General features: G+C 39.4%; 1 protein-coding gene across 5 annotated transcripts in view; it reads left to right on the forward strand.

Moving 5' to 3' along the window:
* The window catches only part of GLRA2 (glycine receptor alpha 2), a 168,780-nt gene extending 151,152 nt beyond the window's left edge, over window positions 1-17,628 (forward strand). For all 5 annotated transcript variants that reach the window (XM_081948958.1, XM_081948956.1, XM_081948957.1 and 2 more), the window contains one exon: window positions 16,421-17,628. In XM_081948958.1, the coding sequence (XP_081805084.1) occupies window positions 16,421-16,702 (282 nt within the window). In that variant the 3' untranslated portion in view covers window positions 16,703-17,628. The remainder of the gene's footprint in view (window positions 1-16,420) is intronic.
* The last annotated feature ends 215 nt before the right edge of the window (window positions 17,629-17,843 follow it).

The following is a 17,843-nucleotide window of genomic DNA, read 5'->3' on the forward strand; positions in this document are numbered from 1 at the left end:
ATTTGCTGGAGGTTTTGCAGGTGTGAATACATTAAGTTTCTTTAAACTGTCCATTTCATCCTGCATTGCATCATACCATTTGTCTTGTTCTGAATCAGGAAGCTGTTTGATTTGTGTGAATGTCTCAGGAGGAAGAGTAACGTTGCAAATCAAAGGTACTGGTGTTTTTGTCAGTTGCCATGAATAACGTTGTGGAGGGATTCCTTTTGTGGCCCTCTTGGAGCGTCTAGGAACATCAGTCCAGTCTTCTTCTTCTTCATCATCATCCTCGTCCTCACGTTCGTCGCTAGCATCAGCATCCGCGGCTTGCGAAGACGGAACATCAGGTTGTGAAGAGCTGGTAGAAGGAACATCTGCCTGCAAATTGTCATCAGGCTGCGTGGCATCTGGAACACCATCTCTAGGAAAATAATCTTCAGGATCATTGGAATGAATCCTGGACCAGTCAATGTCTTCCTCAAAATTAGCAGATTGTGAAATGACAATCACATGTTTAGTATCAATGAATTTGTACCATTTTGAATTATCATCAATACCCATAAATCTCAGTCTCTTTGCTACTGTACCTCCCTTTCTTCTTTGACTTAAGGGAGTGTTCACCATAGCATATGAACCAAAAATGTGGAGGTTCTTGAGATCAGGCTTGTAGCCATACAGCATGTAGAAAGGAGTTTGATTGATTACACTGCTCCAAGTACGGTTGACAATGTAATTTGCATATTTGATTGCTTCACCCCAGTATGCGTTACTGAGATTGGCATCTTCTAGAAGACAACGCATCATGGTTTGTAGAACCCCTTGTCTTCTTTCTACGACTCCGTTATGAGCCGGTGTATATGGAGCAGATGTCTGATGAAGAATTCCATTCTTACGCATCCAGTCCTGGAAACGCTGAGACATGAATTCTGCACCACGGTCACTCTGGATTCTGGCGATGCGAACTTGGTATTGTGTAGAAACAAATGCTGCAAAGTCTTTAAAGATCTGAAAGGTCTCGGATTTCTCTCTCATAGGATATACAAATCCATATCTAGAATGATTATCTACAATTGTTAAAAAATACTTTCTGCCACCAAGTGTTGGTGGGAAAGGACCCACTATGTCAGTGTGTACCAAATCAAAAATGCGTGTTGACCGGCGTGTAGCGTGTTTGGGAATTGCAGCCGCCTTGGATTTAGCCTTTTTGCAAACTGCACAATCCAAAAACACCTTACACCCCTTTAGATCCAAACCTTTTGCGAACTCCGGCATCTTTCTAAGAACATGGAAACTGGCATGCCCCAATCTTCTGTGCCACTTATGAATACACCTGGAATGCAAAGGTTTACCAGTTAGTGAATTCTCAACATTAACAGTTTCATGAGGACCCTCAGGCTTGCTCTGAGCAATCTGTTTTTGTTTTCTCTGTTTGTTGGCTTTAGGAGCCTTTGGCACAGTAACGCTTTCTCTCTCTGGGACAACTCTCTCTGGGTCTGCATTGTGCCTTTTTGGAGTTTGCATACTTGCCTGTGCTTGCCCTTTAGGCTTTGGCTTTAAGTAATAAACACCACCAATCAGCATAGTTTCAGCAATAATATCACCATCTTTAACTAAGTAACTTGCTTTTTCGAGGTGGTGAACCTGGAACTTTAAATCTCTAGACAAGTGACTTTGACTAAGCAAATTACTGGTTGCTGAAGGTATGTAATAAACATCAGGGATGTGTGTATCGAGTTCTTCAATGTAAACAGTTCCTTTTCCCATGACCTTGCAATTGTGGTTGGTGAAGGAATACAGTTCTCGATACTCGGGCTCTGGTTCGCCCATCTCTGTGAAAAGTTCCCTTCTGTGGGTAACGTGCACAGCTGCTCCACTATCTAAAGTCCACAAAAGACGTCTGTCGAACTTTGGATCAGGTTGTGGAACGTTGGTTATGGCCAGTGTCATAAGTGGAGCTTGTGAATCACGCCTTGGACCACGACGGCCTTGTCTTCCGCCTCTACCTCTGCCTCTGGAATCTGTTCCTCTGGGCTGGTACGTGACGGGAGCTGGAACTCGTTGGGGACAATCCCGGGTGTCATGTCCCACACGGTTGCAGGTGTAGCATTTTAGCATCCTTGGAGCGTAGCCTCTTCCTCGGAAGGGACGTCTGGCTGGAGCCTTTGATGCTGGAGGCCGTTGCAGATGTGGGGTAGCTAACCTGATAGCTTCGTCTTCCACTAAAAGTCTGCAAACGTGGTTAACTGTGCGTTGAGCAATAGGCACGTAGTTAATCTTTGCAACAGCATCTTTCCATTCATAATTCAATGAGTTAATGATGATGCTAATCATTTGGATATCATCGATTACATGGCCATTTTGTCTCAATTCACTTCTCATTCTTTTCAGTTTGGTCAAATGTCCACCAATTCGTTCACCAGGTTTCAACTTCGAACCATGGAACTCAGACATGAGCAAACATGAGGATTCAATTGAAACGGGCCTGTAGCAATCTTCCAAAATAGCCTATATTTCTTGGGCAGTTGCATCAGGTGGAAAGATACCTTGGATCTCATTTTCCATTGACATGAGTAAAGTCGTGATTGCTCTGTTTTCGAGGTCTCTTATTGCAGGCGTCCACGGTGGAGGAGGAGGATTAAAAATCATGGAATGTGTGCCTTCTCTTCGAAGTAAGAGCGCAATTTCACTGACCCAGGCTTTATAATTCTCTCCTGACTCCTTTAATTTGGACTCACCAGTCAAGGGGGTGACTGTGAATACCTGCTGAGGAACAATTTGTTGCTCTGGTTGCAAATCTGGTTGTTGAACCAGGGGATGCTGGGGTTGCATCATTGGCCTTTGCGTGGCAACATCAAATTGGCTTCCTCGAATTCGCCTTTGGCTTTGCCTTTTTCCATCTAGGGAGGATTCAACGCCGCCAGGGGGTGTTGAAGACTTAACCTTTGGGGGCAAAGTTTGGGCTTCTGTAAAACTCATAGACAGATCTCTAAAAATCTGGTCCAATTGCTTCATCTTTTGCTGTAATAATTTTTCCTCGCCAGCAGATGGCAGTGCAGCTTCACTTTTTGGCTGCCTCACCTTTCTATACGTATGCGGAAGTTCAGTTGACTCAAAGGGACCACGTGACCTCGGTGACGTGTACATGTCTCTTTGTTCTGATTGACCAATGAACTCTGTGGGGTGTGTCTTAGGCTGTTGTTTTGAAGACAAGATGACGTCCTCAGACATTTTGGGAATGGGGGAGCTTCTCCTACTTCGCCTTATCTCTTCAAAACACACTCTCGCCTCCCTAGCATATCTTTCGAAACGTTCTATTTGATCAAGATAGCTTTGCATTTCTTGCTCATCATCTGGGGGGATTTCATAAAATCTGCTTTCTGCGTGGGAGGATTTTTTTTGTGCCGGCAGTTGCCATTCATCAATCGTTTGATAATCTGCGAGGGTCTGGGAATGGAGTGGCTCCGGCAGAGTGGGAAGTTTTGGCTTGGCCCCCAAAAATTCATAATCTTCTGGAGATATTTTAGAAGGAGGAACCACTGACCTCGTTTCGTGGATGTCGCGTCCTGTAGCTCCTTCCCCCATATTTGGCTCGGCACTTTGTTGCTCCTGGAATACGTTTTGATCTTGCTTCTCTGTGTCCGAGGGGGCCTCCTTGTCAGAGGAAGCTGATTCATCTGTGCTCGCCCCATCTTTCCTTTTCTTTTTTTTCTTTTTCTCCGACATTGCTAATTAGGCTTAGTCGGTTATCTTTAGATAGCATGAAGGGAAAATACAGCCATAAATTGTAGCCATCTCAGCTACAACCATCCTCTGCTACCAAGTTGTCAGGGGAAAAAAAATGCCCTGGGGAAATCTGAGATCAATGGACCGTGGCTGATTCCCTTCTGCATATCTTTTGAGATATTGAGAAAAATAAAAGTCTTCAAAAGTATTCTAATTAATAAACAAACTTTAATAATAAAATAATAAAAGTAAATGAAACAGAAATAACTAATTGGTTACATTTTGATAATGAAAGCTACGTCTGCCAAGTTAGCAGGCGAACAAAGAAGAGAGGAATTTTGGAATGTGTAACGCGTGCGCAATAAATCACTTTCAGATAAGAACTTTTTGTTTTATGACCTGCGCAATAAAGCTTTCTTAGTTTAACTCTTGAATGTCAGTTTAGGCAGTTCAGGTCTAGCAAACTTTTTAACATCGTGACAAGAAGAAAGGAGCTGACATTGCGATGATACGACGTGCGATCTCAGAGCGCCGAGATTGCAGTCAACACTTTTGCCACTGGATGGTCCATTTGGACCTAAACCATCCCGAAGAGATGGTGACAGGGAAGAGTACATCTTGCTGATCTCAGGGACACTGCAAAGTCCCTGATTGATCCAAGAGAACCTCTTCTTGCCGGCGACAATAAGCACAGCCTCAAGCTGCTGAAGTCGGGACAGCTCCGCAACAGGAGGAAAACAGAAAGAGAATTTGTGTCCATCTGGTGAGGAAATCTTATTTTTATAAAAGACTGCCCAAAAAAGATTGAAGTTAAATTAAACTGGTAAAGAAAAGGAAATAAGCGGCGAAATTAAGCATTATTGGACAGTGTGTTATCTTTTTTATTTTATTTTTTCCTATGGATGGAAGTTTTGTAAACATTTTTTACTTTTTAAAGTGAAAGTATCGGATTTTCTTCTTCTATTTCTTTTTTTTTTACCTATGGATTAAATCTTTTCCTTTATTTCTACAATACTGGTTGGGATGGATTTCTTCTTTTTATTTTGTTTCATTTAAGAATTTTGTTTCTTCTAACCCTGAAACATAAAGAAGATATAAAAGGAATATAAAGAGCGTAGTAATCTTAGAGGGAAAAGAAGTTACATTGTCACTTGGAGGTTGGAGGTTAAGACCTGGAAACATTGCTTTTTCTTTTTTCCCTTTGATCATTTTGACCTTGCACTTCAAAGGCTTCAGCTTGTTTATAGAAGAAATAAGGAGAAGAGCATGGGTTGTTTACACAGGTGCTCTTTGGATGCTTGTTGGTAGCTGGAAAGAAGTGAAAACAAAGATTTGTTTTTAAATGAGAGTGGCAGTGTTTACTAATTGGAAGGATGGCATGACATCAAAAAGAAACCATAACATTACAACAGATTATGTTTGGAATTCAAAAATTATTAGAAACAACAGAGAATTGAGAAGAGGTGGGAAAATATTGAAAATATAAATTGTAATGTAAAACCTGATGGAAAAATGGAAGATATCCAGCAAATGGAAAAAGTGGAGGCTAGAGTCCTAAAAACCCAAGGGAAAAATGAACAAAGAGGCAAGGTAACCATGAATATTGACAGTGAACTGAGTGTGGTTGGAGATGGAAAGAGTGCAACAAGGAAAGGGAAGATGGATGGAAAGGTGCTTTATTCCAGATTTCAAGGTATAGAAGAAGAAAAAAGAGAAGAATTGATGGATGTAAGGAGAGAAACTTTGACAAAAACACTACTGATAACCAAAGATAAGGTGATTAAAGAATCTGATGGAGGGTTGCGAGATTTTACAAGATATGTAACAAGCAACAAGTTGCAAAGAGAAGTCCAAACAAATTTGATTAAGGAAATAATCAGAAGACTAATTCCACAAATGGCAAAAGAAATAGTACTACCTATTACTGGAAAGACACAGGTTGAGATATGAAAATGAATAATGAAACACTAGTTAAATTTAATTAAAATTAGAGCATTACATTAAAAATGTAGTGATAATGGATAAAGTTAGATAAATAATTGATAATGATAACAATGTATACATATTTATTGGTTTGGTAAGAGGAAATTTGGTATAAATTTTAAATGGTGAAAAAAGGGGAAAAAGTAAGTTAAACTTAGTCAAACTAATGTTAAATAAATAACTGATAATGATAAAAATGTAATAATTTGTATTGACATGATAAAAGAGAAATTGGATATAAATTGTAAATGATGATTAAGAAAAGAGGTCTAAAAATTTTGTTATTAAACATAATTAATTTTTATTTTGAATGTGTTATAAAGGAATAACGTGGCTGGATGATATTGAAAATAGATAAGGGAATGTCATTATGTGGTTTTGTTTTAAATTTTGAAATGTTTGTTATAAAGGGACGTTAAAACAGCTATAGTCATATGAAGGATGAGGTATGATGATAGCAATATATATATAAATATATTCGATGTAAAATATATAACCTGATATGAATCATAGGTGATGACTGTGGAAGGGATGCACGAAAGTTCTTTGTAACCAATTGACACACTTTCTACAATTTGTAATGGAAGATGATTTTAAGGTGTTTGTTTGTGTTTATTCAAAAAATAAAAAAATATTAAAAAGTATACAGCAGCCTGACCATTTGCTTCCCCCTCTTGTCCCACTCCCTTCCCCCACTAATGGCAGAATGTTAGTGAGGAGTGAAACCAAAGCTGGTGGTTCTGACAGGCTCCTTGAATTACTCTCCTGATAGAGGCTTTTATTTTATTGTCCCTAGAAGTCAGCCTTTCCAGATACACTAGACAGGAAACACAAGCAAATGATCTAATTCTATTTTATTGTAAGACTACATTAACAGAATCTTGCAAGTCTGAAAATATAAATCTGCAATTGCCTTTCCAATCAGAAAGCTTGGAATGAGGGATCCCTTCTTAGCCTCTTTCTCCTCCCATTATGTAGCTGCAGGCTATGCCCTCTCTAATCTGATCATTTCCTAAGCATATCCCCCTCCCCATTGCCCAAGGTCATTCCCACAAAGCGTTGCAATAAATGCATGCAATTCATCTTTGTATTGTCTATCTTATTTATTTATTTATTTATTTATTTATTTATTTATTTATTTATTTATTATTAATTTATTTACAGGTAGTCCTTGATTAACAACAGTTCATTTAGTGACTATTCAAAGTTATAATGGCATTGATAAAAGTAACTTATGACCATTTTCACAGTTACAATCTTCACAGCATCCCCATGATCATATCGTCAAAATTCAAATGATTGGCAACTGGTTCATACTTACAACCATTGCTGAATATCACAAAAAACTTTTTCCCTCTTTCTCTCAGTCTCTTCCAAGCAGTGTTTTCTGCAGTTTGCAGATGGCAGGAAGAAGAAGTGGCCATCATAAAAGAGAACAAAGAAATTACAAAACAACAAAACTCATTGCCTCTGATTAACCTATCCACATTGCAGGCATAAATTATAGATTTATCCCTGTAACAATTTCCCATTTGTATTTGCTCTTTCTCTGAATGACCTATCTTTCTCAATATTGTTGACTTTCATATAGCAGTGGAGTTCCTTTTCAAACCTGTCATTACAATTATACATCATCTAAGTTAAGCATCTAAGTACTAAGAGAAATTTAGAAGAGTCTTAAGTTAAGAAGGTAATCAAAATCATAGAAGAAACTTGCTGGTAAAAATCTAAATTTCATTGATGTTAAATAATCATGACTAATACAGCATAGACGTTCAATTCATGACTTTTGAAACAGATTCAAAGTCTATCATTGAGAATAAATGGAAAATGTATACAGGTACAGGTACAGGTACATGACCAATTGTGGTCATCGACTTATGACCACAACTGAGCCCAAAATTTCTGTTGGTAAATGAAACATTTGTTAAATTAGTTTCCCCTCATTTTATGAACTTTCTTGCAACAATGGTTAAGTGAATCACTGCAGCTGTTAAGTTAGTAACACTGTTGTTAAGTGAATCTGGCTTCCCCATTGACTTCGCTTGTCAGAAGGTCATAAAAGATGATCACATAACCCGGGACACTGTGAATGTCATAAATATGAACTAGTTACTAAGCTGCTGAATTTTGATCATGTAATCATGAGGATGCTGCAATGGTTGTAAGTGTGAAAAACAGTCATAAGTCACTTTTTTCAGTGCTGTTGTAACTTCACTAATGAACTGTTGTAAATCAAGGACTAACAGTAATTCTTTCATAGATTATGAAGAAGCTAAAAACAATTTGCTTTCCAAATTCAGAAGGGCCATGTGAAAATAAAGAATTCAAACTATGAAGGAAAGATTCAGCTAGTAAACATAGATACAGAGATAGGTTTTGCATGGAAACTTGCTGAAATTAATTTTTAACCTCAATTTCAGTACACTGTTTTGCTCATTTGAAACAACAGGATGCCAGTTTTGACAGGGACATAAATTTAACTATATAAAGAATGCACAGCCTTATCCTTCAGGGTGACCCACATACAGCCATTTGAACTGAGATGACTGAAAGATTACTGCAGCAGCAATCATTATTGATGAGCTGTTTTCTGCAAGAAAGGATGGTAATTGAAAAAAAAATGTACATTTGGGGAGATAAGTTGCTTATCTGTTGAACATGTGCACCTTACAAGCAGCATACTGCTTTAAGATTGGGCGGGCAGAACGAAAAGGAGAGAGTGGCGGAGAGATTCAGTCAATTAATTTAAGGCAATTACCCAGTGTGAATTCAAACATTTATAATACAGTAAATTCAATAAGCTGCAATACACATATGTAGTAATAGTCCACTTTGTCTGAAATTTGTCATGTAAGTAACTAAAAATATAAGTACAGAAATGCATGCAGTATGGTAAAATACACATAGAAATATACTCTATGCCCGGGATGGCAAACCTATGGCATGTGTGCCACAGGTGGCACGTGGAGCCATTTGTCAGGGCACATGAGGCACCATTTTTGTCCTCTTGAGCCTACAGGAGGCTTCCCTGAAGGCTCCGGAGGGCAAAAAACAGCCTTACAGCCAAACCGGAAGTCACTTCCGGTTTGTTCGTAGGGCTGTTTTTTGCCTTCTGGAGCTTCAGGGAAGCCTCCTGAAGCTTCCAAAGGGCCTCCAGCGGGGCAGGAAGGCTATTTTCGCTCGCCCCAAGCTCCTAGAAAGCCTCTGGACCCTGGGAAGGGCAAAAAAAGACCGCCAAAAGTGGGGGGAGCGCTGGTCGTGTGTGCATGCACGCAGAGGGGGAAAACATGCGCATGTATGGCGCGCCTGTGCATGACACACACACCCCGCGCTCCCCCTGCTTTTGGCACGCAAGCCAAAAAAGGTTCACCATCATTGCACTAAGTGAACTGCTGTAAGTTGAGGACTGCCTGTAGGAATGTTTGTGCAGTCTTCTGTGCAGACTTCTGAGATGGAAAAATTAGAAATGTGACTCTCGGTCTCCCAACATTTGTCTGACTCTGCTTCACATTATATAGATACAATATACCAGCCATAATTATTATAAAAATGCTTTTAGATAACAAATTTAAATGTATTTTTAAGTAGTTTTTAAAATGTGTTTTATTATATTGTTATAAGTCGTACGTACAGTAATACATAATATTATTTTGATATAGTTATATTTATATAATATTGACAAGAGATTATTAACACTCAAATGTTTAAATTACAGACCTTTAAACCCCCCCCCAAAAAAAAGTTTATATCAACATGTTTTTTAATGAATTCTATCATTACAAATTAAAAGCACCATCCACCCAGAAGCCACCACCATTTTAATGTATGGAAACCACACAGGAACACAATGTGGCATATATTTCATTCATTTAAGTGAGCCCCTATTTTGTGGACTATATGGCAGAATGTGGTCCTATTTCAGTACTAATAGAATAAAACACATTTTCTATTCTGTGCTGACATATATTTAATTTAATTTAATTTTATTTTATTAAATTTATAGACCGCCCCCTCTCCCCAAAGGGACTCGGGGCGGTGTACAGACTACAAATAAAACAATATACAATACTTAAATATTTTTAAATACCAATAAAACAGATTAAGTGATAGGCTGTACAGTATAGTTAAAAATTAAAACAACCTAAAAAATCTACCCCAAAAAATTTAAAATACAGGCTAGAGGGACACAAGACTACAGTTAGGCCAGGCCAGCTAAGTTGAACAGGTGGGTCTTAAGTTTCTTACGGAAGGAGCGGAGATCGGTCGTTATTCTAATATCGGGGGGGGGGAGGTCATTCCAGAGGGTCGAATATTGAAACCTAATAGATGCCCTACTGAGTCCTTTGGCAAAAAACTAGTATTTGCATTTTTGTCCTGCAAATTCAATTAAGCCCTGTATTTGATAAAGTTGTTTGCTCTCCGTAGCAGTTCAAATGTAAGGAAATTAAATATAAAATAGATAGTGCCTTGAATGCACTCAGTTCAAAGTCCTCATTTCTTTTGAAACCGAGTGAGTATTGAGACTACGTCGTTTTATTCTGGACTGCGATAGCAAGAGGATTATAGTAACAGAATAACAGAGTTGGGAGGGGTCTTGGAGGTCTTTTTATCCAACTTTTTGTTCAAGCTGGAGTACCTATATCAGGGGTGTCCAAACTTGGGAACTTTAAGACTTGTGGACTTCAACTTCCAGAATTCCCCAGCCAGCATGGCTGGCTGGGGAATTCTGGGAGTTGAAGTCTACAAGTCTTAAAGTTCCCAAGTTTGGACACCCCTGACCTATATTATTCCAGACAAATAGCTGTCCAATCTCTTCTTAAAAACCTCCAGTGCTGGAGCACCCATAACTTCTGGAAGCAAGTAATGATATACAGTCTCTAAGAATTAGCTTGACAACTGAAGCATTCTTTCCAAACCTACTTTACAGATGGATTTCAATTTCAGACATTCTGAACAATTGATTGTGATGGATGAAAATTGCAGAATTTGCAGATGCCAAGTCACATTTTCTATGCCTCAAAATAAAGGCTACATTGAGGAAATAATTATGATTTACATAGTAAATCCACATAGGATTCCATAATACCAAATTTGGGAAGGGAAGAAGAAAACGAAGATGTACATTAATAGTTGCAACATATCTAGCAATACCTAAAAGTATGTGAGTTTTCATTCACTGCAGAATGAGCTATTATTCCAAGCTAAGGATGGATGAATCAATAAAATAATTGTTAGGACATATTTTATAAGAGACAGATTCTACTCATATTCAAATGACTGGAAAATATGTAATGCTGAAAGTGGTGAGTACAGTGACTTGCTTAGAATCACTAATTACCATGGCTTCTGTATTTGAACTTAAATTACAGGGATTTGCTTAGCTCTTATTATTTATTTGCCACTGTTTACAACTATCTGCATTTCTGTGACATACAAATTAGTTTGGTCACCGCAATGTAAAAAAAAAATGTTGACACTCAAAAAGAGTTCCAAGAATAGCAACAAAGATGATTAGGGAACTGGAGACTAAAACATAAAGAACGGTTGCTGGAATTGAGTATGTCTAGTTTAATTAAAAGAAAGTCTAGGGTTGATGTGATAGTAATATTCCAATATCTTAGGGGCTGCCACAAAGAAGAGAGGGCCAAATTACTCTCCAAAGCACCCGAAAGCAAAACAAGAAGAAAGGGATGGAAATTTATCAAAGAAAGTTGCAACCTAGAACTAAGGAGGAATTTTCTGACATTTAGAACAATTTATCAGTAGAACTACTTGCCTCCAGAAGTTGTGAGTGCTCCAACAATGGAGGTTTTTAAGAAGGTATTGGATAACCACCAGTGATGTGCAGTCAGGGGAGGCAGGGGAGGCATAGCCTCACGACTGTCATCATGAAAAGAAAAAAAATGTAAAAGGAAATAGGCGAGAGCTGAGGTCAGGCTGAGCTAGTTGCTGCCTCACCGTGGATGACTCTGCTTAACTGTTAAAAAAGCCTCTAAAAAAGCGCCCTCTATTATGAGGCAGGAGAACTGCATGCCTCATCCAATCTGACTTTAGGCATTTTATGATCACTCGAGCAGAGTTAAGCAAGGGTTAAAAACCGAAAAATTCCTGACGTAGATGAGGCACGCAGTTCTGCTGCCTCATAGTAGAGGGCGCTCGTTTGGGCGGGACTTCTTCAGAGGACCCGAGGCAAAAGCAGAGTTGAAATCCTCTCTGAAACAGCTGAAAAAGGTACGTGTGGCTTGGAGGTAGGGGGGGGGAATTCAAACTTCATCCTCCTGGTGCGGGGCTTTGGGCAAAGGCTGGAGGGAAGGGTTAGGGTTTGATTGCAGGCAGAGCCACATTGCCTTTTCAAACCTGTAATCAATGAAGCTGGGCTGGATCCTTCCGGGGCTGGGGGAAAGTGTGTGTAGTCCCATCCAACTTGTGTGTGTGTGTGTGTGTGTGTGTGTGTGTGTGTGTGTTTGAGAGAGGGGAGAGGGAGGGAGAAAGGGAGGAAGGAGGGGAAGGGAGAAGAAAAAGAAAAAGAAAGAAGGAAACTTCTTTCACAAAGGAGAAAAACAAATGCTGTTGCTTTAAATCGGAACTGAGCATGCCTGACTGTAGAATTCTGGGAGTTGAAGTCCACAAGTCTAAAAAAATTTGAAACCCACCACTGGATCAGTGCCTCACCAGCCATAAACCTCACCGCACATCACTGATAACCACTTGTCTGAAATGGTATAGGGCCGTGATGGCACATGTGCCAGAAGTGGCATGCAGAGGCATCTCTCCAGACATGCAAGCCATCGCCCATTGCTCTTCCAGGTTCTGGTGCACCGGCCAGCTAGTCTTCACATGTGTGTGAGCACCAGAAACCAGAAGACTAGCCACTCAGTGTGCATGCACATGCTGGGAAAATGATCTTCCGATTTCTGGGGCACACATGTGTGTGAAGAACAGCTGGCCATGTGCATGCATGTGCCGGAAACTGAAAGATCATCTTCCTGGCACGTGCATGCACTCCAGCCAGCTGCTCTTCCAGTTTCTGGTGCTCCCGTGCACATGAAAACCAGAAGAGCAACAGGCAATGGCTCACATGCCCAAAGACGCAAAGAGGGGCTCCTGGCGGTCGCTTCCTAGGGGAGCAGAGCTGTTGGCCAGGACTTCCCTCACTCCCTGCCTGAGTGGGCTTCTTGCATGGCCCCAGCCCTCCAGCTCATGATACTGATGTACGCCATGGTCCAGAGTGCCTGGCCAGCTCGGGTGCCCCAGTAGAACAGCAGCAGCTGCTGCAGTCACAGGGCAAGGGGCAGGAGCAACCAGCCAGCCTCCTCTGCCAGCAAGCTGGGCCCTTGGCAGCATCTCCATCTTTGAGGAGCTCTGCTCTCCTCTGGCCCTCTTGGGGCAGCTCGCCTCCCTGACAGTGGCTCCTCCTCCAGCATCCCAGGTGGAAGCGGCGGCACGAGAACTGCTGCCATACCCTTGCCCTTCACCCCCAGTCATGGCAGGAGCAGTAGGAAGGGCAACCGGGCGAGGAGCAAGGGGGTGGCAGAGGTTCTTGCACTGCCACTTCTGGCTTGGATGCTGGGGAAGGAGGAAGAGCTGCCCACAGGGTGACGAGCTGCCCTAGGAGAACCAGAGGAAAGCACAGCTTCTCACACATAGAGACGTTGCCGAGGACCCAGCTCCCTGGTGGGGGAGCGGCTGTGGGGAACAGCTGCTGCTGTTGCTCTTCTGGGGCAGTGGAGCAGTGCAGGAGCTGAGTCCGCATGGGTGGAATGTCTGTCCAGTGCCAGGGTAAGAGGAGTGGCAGCTGGGAATCAGTTGTGTTCCCTTGGCAGAAGTGGCAGGAGGGGGGGCTGTGCTGGCTTGTTCTCAATGGCAGGCTGGGAGGGGCACTTCATTGACACTATTCTGGTTTCCACCACATGCATGCATGCTGGCCAGCTGGTCTTCATGCATGCATGCATGCCAAAAATTGGAAAACCAGGTGGCCAGTCCACATATGCACGCTGGAAACCAGAAGATATGCACGCCTGGCAGCTGTTCTTCCGGTTTCCTGCATGTGAGCGTGCACACGCATGGGTGCACTCCCGTCTTGGCACTCAATGCTGAAAATCCTATAGCCCTTTGTAGGAGGTGGCTGCCCCTTTGCCAAGTTGTTTTTTGGCAGAATACTTTAAGGATTTATGAGCCAGGAAAACTCCCTAGTTTGGTTCCTTTATCTATGCAGCCTATTATTCTCGTGCAACAATTTCTTCTTCTAGCTTGGTTCCTTTATCTATGGGGCCTCATATTCCAATCTAATAATTTCTTCTACTAGTTTTCAAAAATGTGCCAAGCTTTGAAGCCAAGAATAGAAGCGAGAAGCAGCAGTGAGATAACATTTGCAGTAATGCCATCCAGTATTAAGATTACAATTTGCTATGCTAGAAAACAACTAATTTCAGACAGTATACAATAATATAATCAAAAGCTAATAACAAAGGTTAATTCTTAATAAATGATTTCTAGCAGTATATCATATCAAAGCAAACAGCAAATATTGGTTTAATCAGTGACAATTATGTAGTAACATAAGCAATTCATAACAAAAGCAAATAGCCAATATTAATTCATATTGATTCATATACCCCTTCACTATCCTAGCCTATTCCATTCCATCCCATTTCATTCCATTCAACAGAACTTCTGTTATGCCCAGAATCAAGTATGGGAACCTCTATTCCAATCGTGACACTATCATATATCTCTTTAATACCATCTAGTGCATATCTGGATGCTTGCAACCAAAACTCTACTCTTGCCTGCTAGGTTGCTCCATATAGCCGTGGAGACTTTAATAAGCCTTCATCCATTACCTTGAAGTTTTAGTCCTTTTATCCACACATGAGGACATCTTGAATGTCAAGTTTCTTCAGACTTTCCTTCATCACTTTTCTTCTGGAAAAGGCAAATATCAAGTCGAATTTATGCTCCCTCGTATCCAATCTTTTGAAAACCATGGAACTGGAATTACTTCTTTTCTCCTATCCAAAACTCTATCATATACTGTATGTCTTAAAAATAAAGGTATAGCTCAACCAAAGCTAGACAGCCAAGTCCTAATGTTTAAATGTTCTCTCTGTTGGACTGTTTCATTTCCCTCTATCAGTAGCACCTTGTCATTCAAAATGAAAATGTGAAAAATAGATCATTCCTGTCACATTCCTGCACTATACTTATCAATTTGCAGGTTTGTAAATTATATCATATTGTTATTAATACCTGATGTAAAACATATTGCTTGCACATCAGTAATTGTTGGACACAAAATCTAGGTGTTTTTTTTTTATGCACAGAAACATTCAAAATATAACTAGTAATAAGGTAATGTATTCAAAAATATAATTATTTCAATCTATCCTTTTTCTTAATGGATAGAATAACTATTAAAATTCACCTTTATTTTTTCAATAGAAAAAAGTTTTATAAGGAGTGTATGTATCTGTAACTGAATATTTCCAAAATCCTTAACAATTCTGTGAATAAAGGAGGAAGCAAAACTGTTCCACTGGTATAATAATTATTATATATAGTACATACAATACTGTATATGTAGTACAGAACTTTCAGAATTCATGTTTTTATAAAGCAAAGGAAGGAGATGATGGAAAGTTGTGTTAGCTTTTATTATCTATTTTTTTCTAGACCATCTTTAATCATTCAATTCATCAGGAACTTCAATCGACCCTGTGGAAAGCAGAAACTCATCATTCTTGAGAAAAGCTAAAAAGTCAGAAGTGTAATTCATATAATAAATTATTACCATAGCTGACAGCATGCAAATAAATTTAAAATACAAAACATGGACTCCTTAGTTCTTTAATTAATCTTTTGACCTGGATCTGTTTGCCTTTTGCATGTGAAAAAGAAAGCAGCTTGGGAACATTGCTTCACCACAGTCTTTCAAAACTATAATTAAAAGTTTAGAAGAAAACTACATATTCCAGATTTATCATAGTATTTTTTATATAAACATGTTACCTTTTAGAATGGAAAAAAGATCTTCCAGAAAGAGTTATATTACACTCAAATTTTCAGCTTTCTGTGGAATTTATCATCATTAGATCTACTTCTAGCTAAACTCTACATTAATCAAGCTATTTGTGAAAAATACCTGTACATTTGCCACACATGTGTAAGGCTATTAGATCTGTATTAGCATCCCTTATATCCCTGGCACTCATCAAGAAGACAATATCGTTTTAAATGATCTGTCTGTTCTTTTATCAAAATATATTGGTCTTATCAAAGCAAAGATATTTCATAAAGCCATCCTGTAGGACAACCAGAAACCCAATCTCTTCGACCCTTGAAGGGAGGGTCTAGGACAGCTTGCCATGGGCAATTATTCGTCATAGCCAATTCATTGCCGGACAATTTGCCATAGCCAACTTGCTATGGGACAATTTGCCACGAACAAGAGTTACACTAACTTTAAAGAAATGGTGGAATAGAATAATTAAAGGAGGGACATAATGAAATGTAAATGACAAAAAGTAAAATATTCTTAAAATTATTTTAAATAAATTGAATTGTTGAATTATCCTGCACCAAGTTGCCCTGCAGTGAATTGGCTGTGGTGAGTTGTCCCATTCTATTGAAGGACATCTTAAAAGCAAAAAGCATACTGTGTAATGCAACTTAGTCAAATTGATTGTTTTTGTTACTTCTCTTAATTTTTTGTTGTTGGTTGTTATTTCTTCAGGAAGAAGATGGAGCTCGTGACAGCCGATTTAACTTTGGTGGCTATGGGATGGGTCACTGCCTACAGGTAAAAGATGGTACCACAGTCAAAGCTACACCTCCCAATCCTCTACCACCTCCCATGCCAAAAGATTCAGATTCCATCAAAAAGAAATTTGTGGACCGTGCCAAAAGGATTGATACAATATCCCGAGCTGCCTTCCCACTTGCCTTTCTCATCTTCAACATATTTTACTGGATCACATACAAAATTATACGTCATGAGGATATTCACAAAAAATAAGTAACTCTTTGTAAGCTGGATTTTCTAGCCAAAGTGTAAATAGTGAAGTATCTTTTTTTGCCCTTGGCACTGAAGGTTTGTTGTCTTGTGATGCTAAACAAGTAATGGGGAACCATTACACAAAATACGTTACATTGATAAAATTGCAAAATGAAGAGGTACTCTCTGTGTGGTTTTTCTAGTATTCTTGCCAAGAACACACACACACACACACACACACACACACACACACACACACAGGGTACATTTGTTCTGAGTTGTCAGTGTGTTTCAGCTCTACTTAAGAAATTCTTAAAAGCATTTGTCAAGGGATTGTCTGTAATGGCTGAACTGCAGTGAGTTTTAAGAGGACCAAATTTTTTTCAGGGTAATGTTGCTTTCCTTTAGGAAACAAGTATCTACACTACAAGATACATTCCATTATTCTCTGTAGTTAATGGTTAGCCCAGAAGTCCCTGTGTCAATGGTAAATTATTTCTACTAATAGGGCATGGGAAGAAGAGCCTTATACTTTAATATCTTTATGGGTGTACATTTTAATATTCTTGCTTTCTTAGAACTGAGGTCCAACTTGCATAGACTGTGATTAATTTCACTGCTTTCATCTACAGAAATGGCTTGTGTTATGGATAATGTTCTTATTTTAAGATGGTGCACTTATTTCAATTTAGTTTTTTTTAAATTAACTACATGAAGCATAAGGTGCCAAACCATACTTTACCTATCATAATTCTACACCATATTGTTGGTTAAGAATTTGTGTCCAAGTGTAGCTCAGTTTAGCATTGAATTTCTATTACTGATCTCCTTGTAGTTGCAACTTGATAACTCTGTAGGTAAACATGACTTGTTTACAGACCTTGACTTTATATCTTTACTAAAAAAAACCAGGTGGGGGTCATTTTAAATATCATTAACTTACTAAAGAGTTTTAAACTGTACTGTGATTTTCATAACCTGTTAACCTTTTGGTGCCAGCGCTGTGTGGTTTAAATCCTTGCTTTGTGTTTTAAAGTACATATGAAAACAATTTTAAAAAGCAAATAGAAAATGGAGGTATTTTTGCTTACCCAGAAAAAAACCTGTAATATTTAAAACAAAGCAAACATTAAGATTTTACATTTGCTGTACAAATTTATTA

The sequence above is a fragment of the Natrix helvetica genome, assembly GCF_964273705.1.
Source record: "Natrix helvetica genome assembly, chromosome: 3".
NCBI lineage: Eukaryota > Metazoa > Chordata > Lepidosauria > Squamata > Natricidae > Natrix > Natrix helvetica.